A 23,364-nucleotide genomic window follows, 5' to 3' on the forward strand; every position below is an offset into this window, starting at 1 on the left:
GGCCATCATTCCACTCTGGGGACTATCATTCTAGGCCACAGAGCAGCATTCTCCAAGCTTGTTCTGCATTTTTTGGGGGGCAACTTTTGTGTGCTGTGATGTATTCCAATGGAGCCCATATAAGTACATTGGCATATAAGTACATTGGCATTGGCATTCCCGACTCCCGATGTCCAGTGGGCCTTCAGGCATTTTCCATTATTCTCAGTGGGCATTCTTGTCATTCATTTTACTACATTCCCACAGAGACTGCCATGAAATGCCATTCTGCCCCCCCCCCCCATCACTGCACTGGCTCCATCCTGAGGACCTTGGAGGAAGTCAGGGCGGGCTAAAAACTGCAACAGGCACGTGGAAAAGAGAATGAATTCTAAACCCATCTCAGTTTGCACAGCAGATGTATGCTCAGGCAACCTTCTTAAATAAACAGGGCAGTGGGCATTCTTATCCTAAGATCTTTCAAGTATTTATTCAAGTTTGCATAAGCAAAGTATCTTTCACTTCTATCCACAGAGGCTGCCTTTGACTAAATGAGTCACGGCTGCTTTAAGAGAGAACTATGAAGACAGCCGGCAGCACAAACCGGATGTGACCAGCTCAGTTCCGAAGCTGCCTTGGGAGGACCAGGACCGGTTGGCTGGAGAGCTTTGCCGGGGCTGGCCGCAAGATGACCGAGGCAGCTGCTGCGGGGGGGACGATGCTGGTCCCCCTCTTCCAGGGCTGCGTCAAGCTCCTGGCGCTGCCCATCTACGTGCTCGCCTTCCTGGGCTACTGGGATCCTGTTTGTAAGAGAATCTTTCCCTATTTCATAAGCAAGTTTAGCAAACGTTACAACCAAAAACTTCACAGGGAAAAGGAGCTGCTCTTCAGCAACCTGGAAGACTTCACCGGATCCTCAGGCCAGCTCCTGTTGCTCGAGATCGGCGCAGGCAGCGGGGCCAACTTTCAGTTCTACCCACCGGACTGTCAGGTAACGTGCACCGACCCTAACCCGAACTTCAAGCGATATCTCCGGCAGAGCATGGCCGAGAACCAGCACCTCCAGTTCGAGCGCTTCGTAGTGGCCTCTGGGGAGGATCTGCGCCAAGTGCCCGACGGCTCTGTGGACGTGGTGGTCTGCACGCTCGTGCTGTGCTCCGTGGCGAGTGTGCCCGCGGTCCTAAAGGAGGTCCTGAGAGTACTCAGGCGGGTAAGCAAACGAGGGCGGGAGGTGCTTTTTGTTTGGGAAGGAGTAAAATGTACCAGAAAGATTGAGGGGGAACAAGCCGGAGGACAGGAGGCAGAATGGCATCTTATTTCATGTTTAGATATGATTTATTACATATGCCCTCTGTGTTATGTGCCCAGCTTTCTTAAGCTGCCAAATGCAAGCTTTCTGTCCATCTGTTGGAAATTTGGCAAGGATAATTCTTTGGCTCGGAGGGGTTCAATCTCTGCAAGATTTCCCATCCCAACTGGATGGGAAACGACCAAACAAAAAATTACAGCCAGAACTGAAATGAAACTGAAACTTATAACAAAAAAATGAGTAGGTGTAATCATTAATACAAGGAAAATTGATTGGTTTTTTAAAATGAAAATGAAACCCAAATGAACAAAAACCTCACACCTGTAATAAAAAGATGGAGTCTAGTCCACATTCTTAAAGAGTGGCTGGCTTGGAACACCCATTCATTCCAATTAAGCCAGTACCAGAGGTCTCCCTAAAGGATTTTTTCCACAGTGTGCGGCTGTTCTTTATTATAATGATTTCAGTTACATCTTGCCACTTGCCATGATATTGTGAATCCTTGCATACAGGGAATACACCCTGCCCCCCCTCTCTTCCCCGTCCCCTGCCAAAAACCCCCACAGATTACTGAATTTGGGCCCAATTACTCGAACCAATCCCCCCCCCCAGAAAAACTCCATGTGATCTGAGAGTATCTTTTTTAATTAAATTTATTTGAGCAATATACAATAAACATAAAAGATAAGAAAAAACACAATTGTCTAATAACTAATCCAAACTAAATCTGAAAGAGAAAACAGAAAAGGCAACTAAAAAGAAGAGGGAGATGTTAAGAAGAAAAATAAAAGAATGTCTAAACTATAAGCTGGGTTCCAATTTTCTCCACAATAAATATATATCATTTTCAAATTCTCACTTATTCTATGTTAAGAATAAAAGCCTTCTTTTTTCTATAGCTAATATTCCTTAATCCATAAATCCACATACCAAATCATTATTGTCTATTTCATGTAAAAAGTCTATAAACGGATTCCATTCAACCCAAAATGTAAATACTGTCCTCTCTCTAATCAGTGAAGTAAGTTTTGCCATCAATGCAAATTCCAAAACTTTTATCCACCATTCCTCCACTCTAGGCAATGTGGGAGTTTTCCATTTTTGTGCACACTCTTGCTGCCGTGATCAAATATAAAAACAAAGTTCCAAAGCTTCTTTCCAACGGACTGTCCATTGTTCCCAGCAAGAAAGTCTCTGGCTTCAACTGGATTTTAATCTACAAAATCTTCTGAACTAATGATTGTATCTGCAACCAGAAAGTTTTTGCTATCTTATATGTCCACCACATACAATAGAATGACCTTTCTTGTTTAGCACATTTCCAACATACATTCGATGTACATTCTAGCCAATTTTTCAGGAGCCATATACCAACAATACATCATCTTGTAAAAGCCCTGCTTAATACTAGAGCTCAACCCTTTTAACCACACATTTTCCCATTGTTCCATTAATATGTCCACATTTTTGCCCATTTAATCATATATTCTTTTACTTGCTTTTCTCCTGTCTCAAACATCAACAAAAGTTTATACATTTTAGAGATAACATGTTCATTGCTTGTACAAAGGGTAGTTTCAAATTCAGTCTTACATTGCTCAAAGTCATAGTGCCTCTTGTCTAACTTAAATCTTTCCAAAATCTGCATATAAGAAAACCATTGGCAAACATGTCCATCTGCTACTAAGCCCTCTCTTGATTTAATTTTAACCAGACAAAGACTCCTTGACATCGAGATTCAAAATCTCAGGAGTCTTGCAATAGGCAGATGTTCACCCCTAGGTTTGGGGGTTTTACCCCATGGGTATAGGGCAGAATATCTCACTTGTTTAGTGGCCCCACATTATCGCAGAGCTTACTCGTTAGCTCGGTTTAATGTTCTACCTTCTGCGATACTTTATGGGAGATTCCATAAAACGCCATATGCTAACAGGTTATGCACCTGTGCTCAGCGAGACATAGAAACCCTGGAACATGTTTTTCTGTATTGTACTTATTATTGTGATTTATGTCCCACACTCATCGACCCGCTGTTGAGAGAGCAAATTGGAAAATCTGATAAATGTAAAGTTATCTTCCTATTGGCTACTCAGAACCAAAAAGTTATCAAAACTGTAGCTAAATTTTTGTATCTTGCAACTATGAGGCTAGTTGTGTATTTGTAGACTGAGTTCTGGTTGTGTCGAGTGTTTTTGTTAACATGGATGTAATGCCAATAAAGGTTGCTGAAGTGAAAAATTTTAACCTGACCTTGAGAAAATCCCAACAAATCATGATACGTGAACCATTTGACTGGACTCACCATTTCCCTTCTAAAATGAACCTCCTGCAAAGACAGCCTCAGAAGTATTTTTAAGCAAAACCTAAGTTTACATTTATTCCATATTCTCAAAATATGGAATATAGAGCCAAGCTACAAGTTACACCTGACACAGGTGGGACACTTGTCAGCTTCCCTCAAGTTTTGATGGGAAATGTAGGCGTCCTGGTTTTACAGCTTGGCTCTCCATTACAGCTGCAAGACCAGGATGCCTACATTTCGCATCAAAACTTGAGGGAAGCTGACAAGTGTCCCACCTGTGCCTGGCGTCACTTGTAGCTTGGCTCATAGAGTATCGTTTTGAACAGTTTCACTTTTTATAAATGAAGGCTCTTGCTCACTCACAAAACCATGTTTTCTATCTAAAAACTCTCAGCAAAAATCATATAGGAAGGGTAGCATATTTGAAGAAAAGATACCAAAATGACAAATGCATTTGCAAGGCAAACTTGCAAAGACTTGAAACATTGAGTATGGATCTATGTATCTGAAATGCCCATGAATGCCCGTGAAAAGGGCAACCAAAGGCCATCCTGTGCAGTTCTTTATTTCCTGATACGATTACGGCGGGGCTTCCCCAGTCCTCATGCCCATCAGTCAGTGCTGCAAACAAGAAGTGGAAAAACAGCATAATACTATTGTCGGAGCATTGGGTATACTGGACTATACATTTCAGAGTGGGAAAGGGTAACTTATTTGACATGGGACACCCAGTTTTGACAACAGGCCTGTGTTTCTATGTTCTCGAATTCACAGAATGTTAAGGTTTACTGCAAATCTTCCCTGATTTTGATTCAGACATGTAACTTCTATCCTAAACACCTGTACCCATTTATTCAAATAGTGTAATTTTGTTTAACATCTTTGCTCGAAGCTAAAGTTAATAAGCCTGTTTACCAGGTTCTCAGTAATGCTGAACTCAGTGGGATTTACTTCCAGTTTTTAGGATTTTTACTGCAACATGGGTGGAGTCAGGGTACAACCTTTGGTATACAATTGTGGGGCCAGCTGTAATGTTTACTAACCGTTCACACCTTGATACTTTCCAAAAGGTAATTTTACTAAACAGGCTGATAAGAAATCTAAATTATGTGTTAAGAAATCTAAATTATGTGTTAATTTGTGTTAATTTAGAATCCTTTGATTCTGTTATGTGGAAATACACTGAACTGATTTTGGTTCCTGGCAGTCAACCTAGTTTCAAAGCCTGTAGCCATGAGATTCCAGAGAAGCAAACTTTCCTGTAAAACAGGAACTTTTGACAACTGTAAATCATTAATAATTGAATTGCACAAGCATTTTCCCCATTTTGCAAGATGAGTCACCGCCAGAAACTTCTGCGATTAAATCAGTCTTACTGTACACATATATTCCATAAGAGTAGAACTATAAACTCACTATATTTTATAGATTGGGGAAGAAACTTTAGGAAGTTAAGCGATTTACTCAAAGGTACACCCTGTACATAAACCCTCAAAAATCTTGGCAGCTTTTATCACGCTTAAGTCCCTTTCCCCCATGGACCCTTCCACATAACCTCTGAGATCTTCAAGAAACTAGAACATAAGCAGTGCAGGCAGATGAACAGTATCCATTCCAATGGCTCTGTGTAAGTTTGCACTGTTAATCTCCATTCAGGTTTATAATCAGGCCTGGGCTTCACATGGAGCAGAATAAGGAGGTAGATTCTTAATAGTGGTGAGAGGAATTCAGTAGTAAGTGCCAATTCAGACTGCAGAGAAGGACTACATTTTTTTAATGCTCCTCTACATGAAAAAAATCTCTGCAAGCAGAAAACTAGCACAATAGATGCTCCTTGTCAAACATACTGTGCTTGCAAGAATTTTTTCCACATTCAAAAAACATTTCTCCTGTTTCATCCTGAAGTGGTCCAAGCAGAAAACTTTGGGAGGTTCCACAAAACGTTAGCAGACACCAAGCCAACATCCTCTTAAAACTGACAGTTGTTCTCAAATTAGTGTTCCCTGAACATATAAAGGTGATGCTTCCTGAGCTTTTTTTTTAACCACCACCTCCTGCTTTGAAGTCCCGGAAAGACAGGACTGACTCTTTGCTTGGTGGAAGAACGTTAGTGGCACTACTCTGGCAATCATTGTTCTCGTATTTCATATTCTGTTCATTTACATACTGCTTTGATCATGTGATTTGGATTGACCCAAATAATATTGGGGTTATTTTTACAAAAGAAAGGTCAAGGAATCCCGAGATCTGTAAGACTGAAGAAAATTCTTTCAAGACTTTTATAGATTTTGGACCCTTAGCTAGGTTAGGGAGGGACAGGCATTTAAGCAAAAAATAACTCTGTACAACTCACCGATTCCCCTCCCCGCAAGAACTGCCAGCATCACAGCGTTCCAGGGCCGCTGCTGCTGCAGCACTTCCCACCTGATTGTACTGCAGAGGCACCCTGTAGCGTGGCACTCCAGTGATTCTTAATTGGACATAGGAGATGGGGAACAGAACTCTGGTGCCTTCTAGGCAGCGTTTGTTCCCTGTTTCAAACTCGCTAAACTACATTTTTAAAGGTCATTAGGAATCTGTTTCCATTGTTGATCACCCTCAGGGGTAAATTGTGGCACTGTCATTCTCACGTACCTGTTTCCGTAGATCATATTTAAACATTTTATTTCATTTATAGGGTGGTGCATTCTATTTTATAGAACACGTGGCTGCGGATCGGTCCAGTTGGAGATACTTTTGGCAGCAAGTCTATGATCCTACCTGGAAATATTTGGGAGATGGTTGCTCCTTGATAAGAGAAACTTGGAAGGATCTGGAGAATGGGAAGTTCTCTGAACTGAAGCTGCGGCACATAGATGCCCCCCTGAACTGGACCCCAACTCGTCCACATATTATTGGTTATGCTGTGAAATGATTGCTCAGTGTATCTCTCAAAGAGCAGCGGCTAGCTGACAGTTCACACAAATTAAGGTGTTGGGTTCTTCAAGGGATTAAAGAATGATGTTTACAGACCATCCAAAGCATGCCATAATGAGGAAAATCTTTCTTGTATCTTCTGTAGGATCACACAACAGTAATAGATAGCCAGGCTAAAGTGAAGTGAACACTACGGAAACTCCAGAAGCCGCAATTACTGTTGGTTAACAAAACAAGCAATTTTGATCACGTTGATTGCACAGATAAGCTCTTATTGGTACAAAGAATGGCTACATCGTTCATAGTATGATAGTTACTTAACGTCTACTGCTCATAGAGTTCGCCCAAATGTTCCGGGCACGTGCACAGTTCAAACATACAGTTAGTTAAACCCAAGACGGATTGTTTAAACTGAAAATTTTGTCTGTAGTATGGAGAGAGACTTCATGAATTCCTGTAGGAACTGGTTGGTCTACAGTGAAAAATCTAAGCCCGCTGAAGTCAGTGGGGTGCAAAAAAGTTGTAATAACCTTTTTAGAACTGCATTGCAATGGAATGGAGAATTAGCGGGGCAAGGAGAGTCGTCCTGTTTCACTGGGAAGCTGGATAAGATTTCCTGGCCTCTTCTCACCTTCTGTAAGGTCATTGGAAACTACTAGGCATATGAAAAATTATTAATAAAGGGGAGAATTAAATTAACATAACTGGTATAACTGGAGAATCTGGGGAAACCATTAATGAATCAATACCAAAATTCATATCCGGTAGGTTCAATATCACTGGATACAGATTTGCCCACAGCACAGGCAGAAAGAAGTTAAATACCTTTCTACAGCATTTATATGGGGCTGCCTACTAAACTGTTGAAGATTTTAATTATAAATCTCCCATCTTATGTCTGGCTTGACCCTAATCTAAAAGGAAAACATTAAACAGTACAGTAATGTTTCGTATCTGCCAAGATCAGAAGTTCTAACGAGAGAGACCCCTGCAGCATTGAGGTCATGGACAAATGCTTTAAATGATAAGTAAGCTATTCCTGTATCACGCTATTCCTGTCCCGTGGCTTCATTTTTCTTGGCTGCTCGTTAACAACTTGCAACAGCAGATAAAGCAAACTCCTCCCCAGACTATATAAAACCATCTTCTTCCCCTGAGCCTTGCTTGTCTTGGTCTCTGCTTTTCCCTGAACATGGAAGTGAGCTGGTTAGTTGTCCTGCTTAGGATATGCATCCAGCTCTTAGCTCTCCCTCTTTACGTCCTCTGGTTCCTGGGCTTGTGGAGGCCCTTGTGGAAGAAGGCATTTCCACATATCATGGCCCGGTTAGCTGTCAATTATAATGAGAAGATGTCTGCCAAGAAAAAGGAACTTTTTAGCAACCTGAAGGACTTTGCAGGCCCCTCAGGGGTGCTCACGCTATTGGAGATTGGTGCAGGAAGTGGAGCTAACTTTGAGTTCTACCCAGCAGGATGCAGGCTCATATGCAATGATAGCAACCCCTACTTCAACAAATTTCTTTCCAAGAGCCTGTCTCAGAATCCACACCTGCAGCTGGAGAGCTATGTGGTAGCACCAGCTGAAGACCTGCAGCAAATACCCAATGCATCGGTTGACGTTGTGGTTTGCACTCTGGTCTTGTGCTCTGTGGATTGCGTAGAAAGAGTCTTAAAGGAAGTTCTACGAGTGCTGCGACCAGTAAGTAACTCAGGGAGTTGGAGGAAGGGGGGAGAACAGGTGAAGCTGAATCCATGCAAGGCAGAATGGTACCACTGATAGGGAAGTCTGATGCCCTAGAGGGGATTGATTTGAAGCTAAATAGTTTGGTTGGTCTTGGTTAGTACTTGGATGGGAGACCTCCAACGAAAACCAGGGTTGCAGAGGCAGGCAATGGCAAACCACCTCTGAGAGTCTTTTGCCATGAAAATCCCATCAGGGGTTGCCGTAAGTCAGCTATGAGGGCACTCTTCACCACCACAGAAATCTAGAGATCTTGTTTGACTCCCAACTTGTTAGAAGAATGTTGCGGAGGTGGGTGCCTTATTCCATTACACCTGAGCCACAGGTGATCAACCCTCCTGGACAGAACTGATCTTGCTGTGCTGCTGAATGTTTCTGTAACTCCTAGGCTGGACGTCTGGTTGATGTGGGACTGCCCTTGAAGGCAACCTGGGCACTTCAGCTAGTTCAAAATGTCACCATTCAGTTGTTAACAAAAAGCAGTAGCTTCTTCCATTTTACTTATTGGTGGGGGGACTCCACAAATTGCCTATTTGTTTCTATGTTCAGTTCATGGTTCTGATTCTTACTTTGAAAGCCATTCATGATCCTGGGACCCACATATTGGAAGGAACTTCTTTTCCTGTATGAGCCTACCTGTGCACCTCAAACTAAATTTTTGAGCTATGCCTTCCCTGAGGGGAACACACTATCTTGCTGTTCATCTTCTTTCACACAATAACACACACTTGCCAGCATAGAGTTGGAATTCTTACATACTTTTCCTTGGCCAAACTTTTCCTGAGAACCCGGCGCTCTGATCCTCCTTGCCCAGGTTGTGGAACAGAATCAAGCACATCTCTTTTCATCCTTTATTTTGCCATTTGCTCATGTGAGTGATTACTCTGTCTACATGTTGTGCTGCATGTTAATCTGTATGTCTCACTCTGGGTGCTGGGATGATTTTTAAAATGCTACTGTATAAAGAAGAATAGCTGCCTTGGCTGCTTTGCTTACCATATGCATTGGAATGTGCTTGTCCTTCTCATAGCAGATGGTGGGCTAAAAGACACAATGCAGTGTAGCATTTTCCTTCTGGCAGGGTACTTGAATTGCTGCTGCTAGAACTGTATAAGCGCCCCTCCACACAACCCACCTAAAGAAAGGGGATTTAGATTCATTTTTAATACTAGAATGCCCACTGCTGCATTTGCTGCTCTGGTCAAAACATACACTGGAACGTGCGTTTCTTTGCTGTACCACACAAGAGTTGGCTCCAGAAGCCCAGTCCAAAAGACACTCCTCAAGGTACCAATTTCCCTGTGATACTTGCCCTAGACTGGGGGTTGTGTAAGTGATTCATTTGCTGTGCTCTGCAGCCTCTCCTATTCCAAAAGTTGACATAACATGATTCAGATCCATTTTCCCCTGTTCTTTGTTAAATTGCATGCAAATGCAATTCAGTGTATTTACTTTACCATCCTCTTCTTTGCTTATGGGAGATAAAATTCTCCTGCCAATTGACCATGCCTGAAAGAGAAGTCCAGAGGTACCAGGCATGGAAATTGGGAAAAGTAAGCTAACCTTTTGAGAACCAGCATGGTATGGTGGTTAGGGTCAAGGATAGTGAGAAGTTTGATACAAACAGAATCACCAGACAGATCAAACTCCTTGTTTAGACATGAAGTGGACTCCTGATCATATTGCTTAAATGTTTGCTCTCAAACACCATGCTGAGAACTTTTTCCAGTGCAGTAGCCATTTGTGTTACAAGGTAAGAACCAGGCTGTGCCTTGGTAAATGAGTAATGAAGCAGCATGTAGCCACTTGTGTGTTTGCATAGTACTTAAATTAATCTTCTTAATCACCAGAGAAGATATATGTATTCTCCTGGGTAATGGCTAGATACTTCTAGTGACCTTGTATCAGCACAATCACTTCATCTCACATGTGCAGTTGGATGCCTCTTTAAACAGCTCCACAGAGGATATCTAGCCCATATTGTCCACTTGCACAATCAGAAGTGACCACAAGAACTGTTCAGATTAGTCACCCAGGTTCATGGGTAGACAGTGAGTCTGTTAGTAGACAGAGAGAGACACCAAAGTAGTAAGTCTCATCTCAGTTCCCCCCCCACACACACACACACTATGCCCTTCTAACAATTGGAGATGGGGGTTGCAGACATGTGGCTGGGCCAGGCAGTGGCTGTGAGAATGCAGCAGGATATTTAGCAAATGAGTGCTCTGGAACGGTTGAGATGCAGTTACGGCCTTCCAAATGATCAAGTTCCGGGCTTTTTTTCTGGGGAAAGAGGTGGCGGAACTCAGGGGGTTGCCCCCGGAGAAAACGGTCACATGGCTGGTGGCCCCGCCCCCTGATCTCCAGACAGAGGGGAGTTGAGATTGCCCTTCGCGCCGCTGAGCAGCACGGAGGGCCATCTCAACTCCCCTCTGTCTGGAGATCAGGGGGTGGGGCCACCAGCCATGTGACCATTTTCAAGAGGTTCCGGAACTCCGTTCCCCCACGTTCCCCCTGAAAAAAAGCCCTGATCAAGTTCCTGATCACAATAGATGAGGGGCCTGTGAGCTGACCTGTCAAATGAGCCAGCATCTCTCATTAAGAGTGGCTGATTCCACCCAAGGGGGGAGATTGATGTTGCCAATGCAATTGTTGCTCAATTTGCACTTGCAACAGAGCTTCCACATGGCACACATTAATCCATTTTTTCATCCTTGTTAACCACGGGTTCCCTTTTGCATTAAACGCAGATTGCATTGCCCCCCACCACTGATATGATTCTCTGCTCACCTTTTTTTAAAAAATGTGCATGTATAATGCTGCACAAGAATAATGTATATCTTTTTTTTAAAAAAAAAACCTGCCTGTTTGCCTAGCAATGCACAAGATAAGGCGATTCTTTAATCCTTTGGAAATGTGAATTGCTGGAAGATACCGTGTATTCCCACTACAGCCATCAAAACTGAAGAGAAAAAATCTCACCCCACCCCCACTGCTTGTGAGAAGGGGAAAGAAAGTACTTCAGAAAATTTTCAAATGCTAATGAAGAGAGTAGAGAAAAACATTTGCTACTCCTGTTGTGGTCATTGTGATGGCGCTTTGCTCCCAAATGCTGTCAAAAAGGACAGCGAGGAACTTCATGGCGAAAATGCAGAGGGAGGGGGTATTTCAAACAGAAGCTTTGCCTTCCTTTTCAGACACGTGAAAAGATGCAGAGGGTCCCAGGCTCAGTGCCCAGCATCACATAGCAGGTGAGACCCTGGGAAGCTGAAGACCAAAAACCACTGCCGGTCAGAGTAGGCAAAGCTGACTTTGATGGCCCACGTGTCTTATGCAATAAAAGGCATCTTCTTACGTTCATCAAGTGCATTTGGAATTTAACTAATCAAAACTTGCATTGAGTACACCCCATTCTTTCATATTGTTGTTACTACTAATCAGGGCTTTTTTTCTGGGAAAAGAGGGGGTGGAACTCTCAAGAGGGAAATGAAGGAGAAACAGGCCCCCTTACAAAACGGCCATTTCCTCCGTGGGAACTTATCTCTGTCTGGAGACAAGGGGGAGGGGCCACCAGACATGAGAGGTTCCGGAACTCCATTCCACTGCATTCCCGCTGGGGGAAAAAGCCCTGCTACTAATCCAAATTAAAAAATTAATGACTGTTAGCAATATTCAGATTTTTCTGGCCATTATTCTGTTGCCAACTATCTGGCTTAGAATTCAAGAAGAGGGAGAGGGAGACAGTGAGCAGATATGTAAATGGCAATAATGTTTACCAATCAGCAGTTAAGATACTAATCCTGTACATGTAATGAACGCCCCCCCCTCCACATGTTGAGTGACTTCATGGAGAGGAAGGGTTATAACCACAGCTGTGTATTATGTACCTAGAGGAGCCAGGGAGTTCTACAGAAACGAGCAGATGTTAGGTAATGGTGGCCCCAGAGGGCAATTCTGAAAGAAATGGGGAACTTCCTTTCCTTTCTTGCTCAACTTGTTACTTACTATTTAACTCATGACAAGCCCTGTATTTTCTATTTTCCACATCCTAATTTGCCCCTCTTCTTTTGTTATTTTTCCATGTGTGGTCAGAATTTTGACAAATAAATCTTGAATGTGTATGGTTGCTGTAGATAAGTGAAATTATCCAATGTTTAATTCTGAACATTGCCACAAATTGTGGATCAATGAATCTACATGAGGCCATGTACAGAGAAGGGGTGTTTTTCTACAGAACTGGAAAAAAGTCCACATTTTCAGAAAAATACTATTTTTTCAAAAAAACAAAACAAAACCTGAGGCTTTGAATCTCCCCAATGGAGAATGCCAACTGAGATCTTGCAAAATCTCACATGTGCGATCACATTCAGCAATGTCAGGCTGCCAAGCAACCAAGATACTAGAGTTGCCTTAGGGACAGGAACATGAAGTGGGGAGTGGGACAAAATTTTTAAAAAAGGCTAGGAATACAGAGTGCACAAAGCAGGCAGAGGCCCTTGGGGAAATGGGAGGAGGTGGGGAGGTGGATAAAAGCCTTTAAAGAGAAAGAAGGAGGGGAGATGTGAGGGGAAACATGCGTGGAGGGTGCAGGGACAGCTGCACTGGCCCAAAAGCACTGTCCCTTTTTGTTCTGCTCTCTTGTTCCTGTTGTCACCACTCGGCCTTTGTGAGAATTGCGCACAGGGAGGGCCAAGAAAACTCCCCACTCCCCTAGCTAGGCTTGCTGCTCTGACCCCTGCCTTGTGTCCAATCTCCCGCTACCCAGCACTGCACATTTAAGAGGGGGCTGGGGGCCTCTCGCAGGAAATTCTCTGCACTCTTCACCAAGCTACATTTCCCAGATTTTTTCAGAGAACCCTTTGAGAACGGATTTAACCAATACAAATGTAGGTGTTATTTTAGTTTTGCCCTATTATGTATATACAGTGGTTAGCTAATCAGAAAGACAACAGAACTTGAAGAAACATATTACAGCAAACTGGGCCTCAATGAATGATTCAGCAAAAGTGTCGACGGGGGAAAAAAAACCCTTAAACTTTTGACCTAATCTTTAGCACAATCCTAAGCAAAGTTACTGCAGCCTCACTTCATTGATTTCAATAGGCTTAGACTGGAGTAACTCTGTTTAGGACTGCAATGGTTATGTAACACCACAGACAAATTTCAACTTCTTCTGACATGCACACAGAATCTGATGTAACATGGGCCTCTTGGCAAGGTGGTAGGTACCTTCTAACATCCTGCTCCAAGGAGGAATAACATCTATTTTAAAGAAAAAGAGATCCTGCTTTAACACACACTGTATACAGTAGTGGCTTTTGCCAACATATAAACATGGGCTGTTTATATGTTAGGCAACTCAGTTCATTGAGCCTCATATCCCTTGGTGCCTCCTTCTCACGTGTCAGCTTATGAACTGTGCCCCTACACGAGCAGGCTCTTCGCCTTTGCCTGTCTGCCCATCTCCATGAATCCTAAGAGGTCCACCTCCATGTTCCAACAATGTGGCCCTATAATCAGTAGAAGAGTTTGGACAAGTGGGGGACCCACAACAACTTGAAAGGAGCGTCACATTTTCGCCTCCCCCACCAGTTCCTCTTTCTCTGCCCCTGCCCCCATAGCCGTTCCCCCTTTTCCGGCTTCCTTCTCTCCTCCATATCTACCTTTGTCTATCCCCATCTTTACCTCCCTGCCCTGACATCCTCTCCCCTATCACCCAGTTGCGTGATGCTGGCTGAGCCGGGCACAGCCAGGCCTAGTTGCATGCAGGGAACATGCAAGGACTTGCACAGGGGGGTTACTTCGCTCCCCCCTGTATCCCTTTCCCTACACCAGTTCCCCTTTTCCTCCTACACATGCTCACCTTGCCCTGTTTCCTTCTCGTCTTCAAACCCACGAATCAATTTACCTTTTACCTGCCCCTAGCTTCATGTATATTTATTAATTTTTCCATTTATATGCTGCCTTTCTCCACAACGGGGACACAAAGCCCTCTCCTTGCCTCCATATTATCCTCACAAAGGGTTGCCAGCCCCGGGTTGGGAAATACCTGGAGGTTTACAGGAAGGGGGGAAACCTGGGGAGGGCAGGGTTCGGGGAGGGGTTGGGGGTCAGTAGGTTATACTGCTACAGAGTCTCCAAAGCAGCCATTTTCTCTAGAGGAATGAAATCTGTTGCCTGAAATTTGGTTGTAATTCTGGGAGATCACCAGGCCCCACCTGGAGGTTGGCAACCATACCTCACCACAACCCCAACCAGTAGATTAAGGTTGCGAGTGTGTGGCTAGGTCAAAGTCACCCAATGAGCTTCCACAGCAGAGCGGTTATTTAAACTTGGCCTCTCAGATCCTACTCTGAAACTCTAACCAGTACCCTGCGCTGGCTTTTGTGGGGTGAATGCTCTTGAATAGTAGCAAGCAGTCAGGCTCTGGTAAGTAATACAAGTACCATGTTATTTGATGGTTGCTTCTCGGCCTGTCCCTAAGGAGACCTCCCTCAAAGGCCCAAATAGACCTGGAAAGAGCCGTGCTCCATCTCCCTGCCTTTTACTGACAGAAGCCAAGCCTGGAATACAGAGTAAACTGTTATGGCTGCCTAGCAACAACCACTGGGGGGCATCTGGTTAAAGCTACAGGTGGTCCTTTTATTGTTTTGGGTTTTTTTAAAACCTCCCAGTGGCGTTGTTTTTTGTTTTTTTTTAAGATTTCAGATTTTTCTGCAAAGTTGGGATTTTTTCAGGTGTGTAGGAAGATCTGTCTTGTCTCTTCATGGCTCCATTTTCTGGATTTGAGTATCCTCAGATCAAGGCCACTTGGCTATTACTGTGTAAGATGAGACACTTCAGAATCCATCATTTATTTAAACCCTGATTGCATAGATAAGATACACTGAGGATACTCCTCCAGAGGCAAATGAAGAGTAACAAGTGTCCTCACTGTTCTGTTTATCCAGGGTGGTGCTTTCTACTTCATGGAACACGTTGCTGGTGCGCCTTCTAGCTGGAGTCTCTTCTGGCAGCAAATCTATGATCCAGCTTGGCAAGTTTTGACTGATGGGTGCCACTTGGCTAGAGAGACCTGGACAGACCTGGAAAAAGCTGGATTCTCAGAGCTGAAGCTATGGCATACACGCGCCCCTTTAAAATGGCATCCTACGCAGCCTCATATCATTGGCTATGCAGTGAAGTAACTCAATAATAAAGACAATTATGCAAGATTTTATAAACAACGATGCATGACGATGACTGTGTGTATTTGTGTGAATCTCCCTGAAATGAGAATGCATGGCATGTGGACCTATACTTCTTGGCAGACTAGCCCCATTAATTTCACCATCAGGTACTATTAATGCTATTCTCCATCAATATGCTGAGCCCCAAGGAAGGTTTGAATTTTAGCCATAAACAAGCTTTTTTTAATTGGCAGGTGAATGACAATCATCCTATATTTTCTGCAGTGCCCAGGGCTTTTTTTCAGGGGTAATGCAGGGGAACAGAGTTCCGGAACCTCTTGAAAATGGTCACATGGCTGGTGGCCCCGGCCCCTGCTCTCCAGACAGAGTGGGGTTTAGATTGCCCGCTGTGCCGCTGAGTGGCACGGAGGGCAATCTCAACTCCCCTCTGTCTGGAGATCAGGGTGCGGGGCCACCAGCCATGTGACCATTTTCTCTGAGGGCAACCCACTGAGTTCCACCGCCTCTCTCCCCAGAAAAAATGTCCTGCTTGCCCTAGACCGGGGGCTGTTTAAGCGAGTCATTCGCTGTGCTCTGCAGCCTCTCCTATTCCAAAAGTTGACATGACATGAGTCAGATCCATTTTTCCCTGTTCTTTGTTAAATTGCATACAAATGCAATTTGATGTATTTACTTTGCCATCCCCTTGATGGCACATACTTGACATTGGGCCTAGTCTGGCTTAGTGCTGCTAAAGGAGTATACTGATTGATCACAGGCAGAGCCAGAGGACATTTGATCAACTTAACTTGTTTAACTCTTCTGACACACTTGTGCCTTGAACATCATACTGCAGCATTGAAATAGGCCAATTAGCTTGGATTACCATATATGGAATAGGCTGCCTTCAGTATAAAAGGGGCAGCAGCTTTGTTTTCTGTGAGGAACCTGAGGTAATTTTCTTTGTGTTAAGAACCTGGTCCTCCTTTTATTGCAATAAAGACTTTCTGTACTCCTTCTACTCCAACTGCCTTCTTCTTAATTGGGCCAGGAGTGGGTGGGGCCCTTGTGGGCTAACAGTTTCTGGCAACCACGAAGGGACTTCTGCTGAACTAATGGGTGCGGCGGGATGGCGAGGGACGGCCAGGCTGGTGGTGCACACCACGGATCCACTGATGTCCAAGGCTTGGAACTCCCTTGACTAGGTCGTGGCTCCTGTGGTGCGGCAGACGGTCCCCAGTGAGTAGAAGGACTGACAGACTCCCAACTACAGGGATTGGTGGTAGCTGACTGGAAAAGGTAGGCCTTGGTGGGAAAACGGGATCCTGGGCAGATCTGCATAATCCCACTATAAGTCCTCAGGTACCAGAAGAGACCCTGGTTGCAGATCACAGGATGGGAGGAGGGCAGTCTAAAAAGGAGAAGTGTACTCCTCTAGGGTGTATAGTAAAGAACTGGGATCAAATTGTCCCCCAACTGTACCCTGAATTACCCCCATATCCAGGCCCATGTGATACTACCACCTCACCAGTTTCAAGTGCCCCTTCAGCGGAGCCATCACCGCCCAAGACCCCAACTTCCACTTTTATTGAAAAGAAAAAGCACATCCTTGAATTGGTGGAAGAGCTTGAGTCCCCAATTAAGGAAACTCCCCTGGATATGGGACTCAAAGGAGAAACCATGACTCTGAGGCCACCAGAGGCCCGTCACCCTCCCGATAGACTACAGCCGGGACTCCAGTGTCCATTAAGGGAGGTGATTGAGGCAACAGGTCAGACTTATGTTTATGTACCATTTTCAACTAGTGACCTGATGAATTCAAAGAAAACCATCCCCTCCTTGAGAAAGGACCCCAATATTGTCCACAGGGAATTTAGTAGTATTTTTCAAATGTACCAACCTACTTATCAAGATTGCCAGTTGCTACTGAATAATATTCTTACACCGGAGGAAAAGAGATTAGTGATTGAAAAGGCAAGAGATATTTATGAGGCTAGACAACAAGCGTCAGGGCTAGCACCAGGGGACTATAGTGTTGACCAGGTGGTGCCAAGAACTATTCCAAATTGGCCACATGATACAAATATAAGATGGGGCCTTCATGCAGATTACTGTGAGTTAATTTTGGAAGGGTTGAAAAGGCAGTTCCCCGTGGAATAAATTTGAATAAGGTATATCAAGTAAAACAGAAAAAGGAGGAAGACCCCAACCAATTCTTGCAGCGATTAATGGAGGCTCTTTGGGCCCACAGAGGATTGGATCCAGAAGCCCCAGAGAATCAAAGAATGCTTAATGCCTTGTTTGTGGGACGAGGATTTGATGATATCAGAAGGAAGCTGCAGCAACTGGAAGGCTGGGAGACGAAGGGAATTTCAGAGCTGGTCGAATTAGCATAAAGTAAAATTAGCATATAAGGTTTATTTAGGAAGGAGTCGGGAAGAGAAGAGGAAAGAAATGAAAGCACAGGCAACAATGTTGGCACAGGCTATTGGGGGCATTCACTTGAGGCAGTCTGGATACAGAGGACCAGAGAAAAGAGAGAGGAAAGAAGGATGAAGGCCCCATTGGGAAAAAGCCAGTGAGCCTTCTGTCGACAGGAAGGGCACTGGAAATGAGAGTGTCCAAATCGAAGGCCAGAAGACAAGTTACAAATGCTAGAAAAGAAGGAAAGTGAATCGGGAGGGGGGGGTCAGGGGCATATACTAATTTTAGCCCCCTACCCTGAGCCCCTGGTAAATATGATGGCGAGGGAAACAGCAATACCTTTCCTTGTTGATTCCGGAGCAACCCATTCAATGGTGCCTCAACCCCCAAAAGGAACAAGAGTTACTAGAAAGCAAGTTCATATTGTTGGGGTCCATGAAAAACGAGTATCCCAGAGTGTCCTTACCTCCTCTGATTTTGAAGTTTGTGGAACCTAGCTGCATCATGAATTTTTGCTTACCCCTACTTGTCCTATTGCCTTATTGGGAAGGGATGTGTTGTGCAAACTACAGGCAACTCTGGAGTTCTCTGATAAAGAGGTGAAGCTGACAGTGTCTAAAGGCAATGGATCTGCATATTTGATGGCTTTAATGGAACAGAAGCCGAATACCTTAAGTGAGCATCTACCAGAACGTATGTTTGCAGAAGTGGAACAGAGTGTATGGACACAAAACTGCACTGGCCAGAAGCACTACCTATTGCCCTGACACAATTGCGGGCCACACCTAAGGGAAAATTAGGGTTGAGCCCCTTTGAGCTATTATATAGAATGCCCTATCCCATATTCCCAAAGGGGGGGAGTATTAGATTTTGAGATAGGTGACATACAAATGAAAGAACATGTTATTGCTTTGCAGTCTGTTTTGCATTCTCTCCACAGGGCTGCCCTTGTTGAACAGCCTCTGCCCTATGACTCTCCAGTCCATTCCTTCCTGCCAGGTGAGTGGGTGTATGTTAAGAAATGGAAGCATAGTCCCCTGACTGCAGATTGGGAAGGACCCAAGCAAGTGCTCCTCACCTCACACAGTAGCTCCAAAGTGGAGGGTCGTGATCCTTGGATACACCACACCCGATTAAAGAAGGCATCAGCTCCTGAGATCTTGGATGAGGCTGAATCTCCGGTATCCTCGACTGTGAATTCAATTAGTGATCTCAAGTTCTTGTTCCGAAAAGTGCCTTGTTGAAGTCAAAAGACTCTAGTAACTAGAGGAAGGGAGGGAAATCTTTCACACTTCCATTTCAATAAGACCTAGGCCAAGTATGTACTCCCCTTGCAAGGTGGTATTCTTAATAATCAGTCTTTTCCAAGTGTCAAGAGTCATGGGGGGAGAATTGGGAACATATGGAGAAGAAAATTTGTTCCTCCTTTTCATTATGAGGGCCAGTGAATTGCTAAATGTTACTGAATGCTGGATCTGTGTCTAAATGCCTGGAAGTTCTAATCTAGGTATGCCTTTAATAGTCAAACCTTTGACGGCTGCTGAAATGGCTGTAGCTCCCAGGCCTTGGCTAAATGATACTACTGCCCAAAATAAAACTTGGCAACAGGTAGGGTATTAAAATTTAGGATTCCTCCAGGTAGTCCGAACCCGGGGAGAGTGGTGTCTTTGGAAGAATGCATTCTCGCCACAGGGTAAGAGGTTGGGCAGATCTCTATGCGACCATATTTTTCTGGAGGAGGGGAGATATGATGCGTATGAAAATGGATCAAAACTATGGCATAAGGGTGTTATATGGAATCCCATAACCAACCTATCTGAGCCCTGGTGGTCCTATAAGGATGAGACCGTGAATGATACAGATTCATCAGATGTATGGTGTGAACAAGAAGGTATTGCCTGGAAATGCTACTACAAACATCCTAATATATCTACAGTGGAGCCAGGTACCTTTGGAACAGGGTATTACTCACCTCAATGGATGGGGGCAAATTCCTCATTAGATCCTGTACAAGCGCTAGCTGGTCACTACTGGGCGGAGGGCTTACTCTGCGTTACTAACAAATGGAACAGGGATATGTTATTTAGCCCTTGTTTTGCCACCCTTGTTTGTTACTTCATCTTTGAGCACCAGACCACACATCTGGAATTACAGAGATGTAGAAACAGCTCAGCAGTATGTGAAGCAATATTTACCTCTTACACGGTTTGGGCTATTTCAAGGACTTAATGAGGCTGTTTGGCGTTTACAAGCAGTGGTCGAAATAGTAGCCAATGAAACTGCTAGTGCCCTGAGAGACCTTGCCACAGAACAGGCTCATCCGACAGGTGGCCCTGCAGAATCATATGGCTCTGGACCTAATTTTGGCATCGAAAGGGGGCACTTGTGCCTTAATTAATGCCACATGCTGTGCCTGGATTCTAGATAATCGCCAGGCAACCTTTGATAGGGTTGCTCACATATTGCAGATAGCTTATGTACCTCCTTATGAGTCATGGTGGCAGACCCTCTTTGGATCATGGTGGCCAAATCTTGGGAACTCCCTTAAGTCAGCCTTGGCAGTTGGAGTTTCCATACTTTTCCTTGTTATACGTTTGTGTTTGTGGCCAAACATTGCCACTAGTTATTGCAGGATGTATTAAGAGCTTTACATTGAAAACTATAGAAGAAAGATTTGTAATGCGTCAACAACGTTATTGAAATCAAGGTGGCCCAAGTGGCTCACTGTAGGTTAGGCCTTGGGCCAAAGGGGGGACTGATGGCACATACCTGACGTTGGGCCTAGTCTGGCTTAGTGCTCCTAAAGGAGTATACTGATTGATCACAGGCAGAGCCAGAGGACATGTGATCAACTTAACTTGTTTAACTCTTCTGACACACTTGTGCCTTGAACATCATACTGCAGCATTGAAATAGGCCAATTAGCTTGGATTACCATATATGGAATAGGCAGCCTTCAGTATAAAAGGGGCAGCAGCTTTGTTTTCTGTGAGGAACCTGAGGTAACTTTGTACATGGAAGAGGGAATTCCTTCATGGGTGGTTCCGTATGAAGTAATAGATCCGAGAACTGTTGATAATGAACAGCAATGTTTAACATACAAGGAGATTACACAAATACAACATTCAAAGCTGAGAATAAAGACAGAAGAATTGTCTCCTTGTTATGGATGGTTTCAGTACAGACAGATCAGAGATCTTTATAATGCGGACTGCCTGAGAGGAGGTATAAGATTGGAAAAATCGGAGCTGGAGGAAGTGTTATTACAAGAAGGCAAGAAAGAAATATCTAAGATTTACAAATTACTTCTAAAATGGTTTACGGCAGACGAAACAGTAAAAGTCCAGATGGTGAAGTGGGCAATAAATTTTCATAAAGAAATAACGATGGAGGCGTGGGAGCACCTATGGAAAAATACAATGAAGATCTCAACTTGCACGAACATTAAAGAGAATGTGTACAAAATGATTTACAGATGGTATTTAACACCAAAGAAAATTGCGCTAGGAAATACTAATATGTCAGACAAATGCTGGAAATGTAGAAAGCATGAAGGATCACTATACCATATGTGGTGGACTTGTGAAGTAGCTAAGCAGTACTGGGGAGAAATAACTGAAGCAATCAATGAGATTTTGCAAATTCAAATTAATAAGAACCCAGAACTGTTGCTACTGAACCTTGGAATGGAGACTGTTCCAGTGCAGTATAGAACATTGTTATTTTACATGACTGCAGCAGCAAGACTTTTGTATGCACAGAAATGGAAGATACAAGAAATACCAACTGTAGAAGACTAGATTTATAAATTGCTGTACATGGCGGAAATGGATAAAATGACAAGGAAACTTAAAGATCTTGACCTAGGACAATACATTGTTGATTGGGGGAAATTGAAACAATTTTTGGAAAAAAAATGGGATGTAAAAGGAGAACTGTGGCAGTTTGAGAATTTTTAAAGAAAAATTAGGAAAAGGGAAGAGAGAAGGGATCTTACCATTTAGGGGGAATGTAACTACAATCTAAGCTAGTATAAGGGTTAGGGGAAATTTATTTAGAATATATGACAATGAGAGTAGTTAAATAGATATATCAATGTGGTATATTATATATAATACATCATGTTAGCGGATCAGATTGTATACTATATTATGTGAATGTGTTACATGGTGTGGTGTGCTGTGCTACATTGGTGGCATGGCACACAGTAGGGGTTTTATAATATACATTATATTGATAGTAGTATATTTGATAGAATATATGTTTAAAAGAAATAGAATACGCTTAAACTAAGATCCTTGTTATATATTATACTACATTATACTGTTATGCTACATTGAGGGGCATAAGATGTATACTATATTGATAGTATATTTGATAGAATATTTGTAAAAAGAATTAGAATGTGCTTAGAGTAAGGGATATTATTATATGTGGTAGGAAAGTATAAATGAAATAGATTTAAGTAATAAGAAGGGTTAAGGGTTGGAAAACTGTTGGAAGTCGATAGGGAAGGGGGAGGAAAAGGGTGGGGGATAGGGTTCATTAGATATTAAGGGAATGCATGTATTAAATCTGGAAATTATACTCACCAATAAAAATTTTATTAAAAAAAAAAGGAACCTGAAGTAACTTTCTTTGTGTTAAGAACCTGTTCCTCCCTTTATTGCAATAAAGACTTTCTGTACTCATTCTACTCCACCTGCCTTCTCCTTAATTGGGCCAGGAGTGGGTGGGGCCCTATTTGGGCTAACACCCTTGTTTGCTTATGGGAGATAAAATTCTCCTGCCGATTGACTATGCCTGAAACAAGCCCAGAGGCACCAGGCATGGAAATTGGGAAAAGTAAGCTAACCTTTTGAGAAGCAGCATGGTATGGTGGTTAGGGTCAAGGATACTGAGAAGTTTGATACAAACAGAATCCCAGACAATGGTGGTTGTGGGTTTTCCGGGCTGTATTGCCGTGGTCTTGGCATTGTAGTTCCTGACGTTTCGCCAGCAGCTGTGGCTGGCATCTTCAGAGGTGTAGCACCAAAAGACAGAGATCTCTCAGTGTCACTGTGACACTGAGAGATCTCTGTCTTTTGGTGCTACACCTCTGAAGATGCCAGCCACAGCTGCTGGCGAAACGTCAGGAACTACAATGCCAAGACCACGGCAATACAGCTCGGAAAACCCACAACAACCATCATTCTCTGGCCGTGAAAGCCTTCGACAATACATAGAATCCCAGACAGATCAAACTCCTTGTTTAGACATGAAGTGGACTCCTGATCATATTGCTTAAATGTTTGCTCTCAAACACCATGCTGAGCACTTTTTCCAGTGCAGTAGCCATTTGTGTTACAAGGTAAGAACCAGGCTGTGCCTTGGTAAATGAGTAATGAAGCAGCATGTAGCCACTTGTGTGTTTGCATAGTACTTAAATTAATCTTCTTAATCACCAGAGAAGATATATGTATTCTCCTGGGTAATGGCTAGATACTTCTAGTGACCTTGTATCAGCACAATCACTTCATCTCACATG

At 43.5% G+C, this 23,364-nt stretch overlaps 2 protein-coding genes across 3 annotated transcripts; both read left to right on the top strand.

The window, feature by feature from the left end:
- The first annotated feature begins 597 nt into the window (after positions 1-597).
- On the top strand, positions 598-6,604 carry LOC129327226 (putative methyltransferase-like protein 7A). 2 transcript variants are annotated; one of them, XM_054975712.1, is made up of 2 exons: positions 598-1,189; positions 6,268-6,604. In XM_054975712.1, exons 1-2 carry the CDS (start codon positions 668-670, stop codon positions 6,502-6,504), a joined length of 759 nt encoding a protein of 252 aa, XP_054831687.1. In that variant the 5' UTR covers positions 598-667; the 3' UTR covers positions 6,505-6,604. The 2 variants fall into 2 exon arrangements, with proteins under 2 accessions (XP_054831687.1, XP_054831688.1); XM_054975713.1 differs by having other exon boundaries at positions 6,290-6,604.
- Positions 6,605-6,691: 87 nt separating this feature from the next.
- Positions 6,692-16,434, top strand: LOC129327227 (putative methyltransferase-like protein 7A). Its single transcript, XM_054975714.1, has 2 exons — positions 6,692-8,202; positions 15,195-16,434. Exons 1-2 carry the CDS (start codon positions 7,699-7,701, stop codon positions 15,429-15,431), a joined length of 741 nt encoding a protein of 246 aa, XP_054831689.1. The 5' UTR covers positions 6,692-7,698; the 3' UTR covers positions 15,432-16,434.
- Positions 16,435-23,364: the final 6,930 nt, after the last annotated feature.

Source organism: Eublepharis macularius, chromosome 4 (assembly GCF_028583425.1).
Source record: "Eublepharis macularius isolate TG4126 chromosome 4, MPM_Emac_v1.0, whole genome shotgun sequence".
Lineage (NCBI taxonomy): Eukaryota > Metazoa > Chordata > Lepidosauria > Squamata > Eublepharidae > Eublepharis > Eublepharis macularius.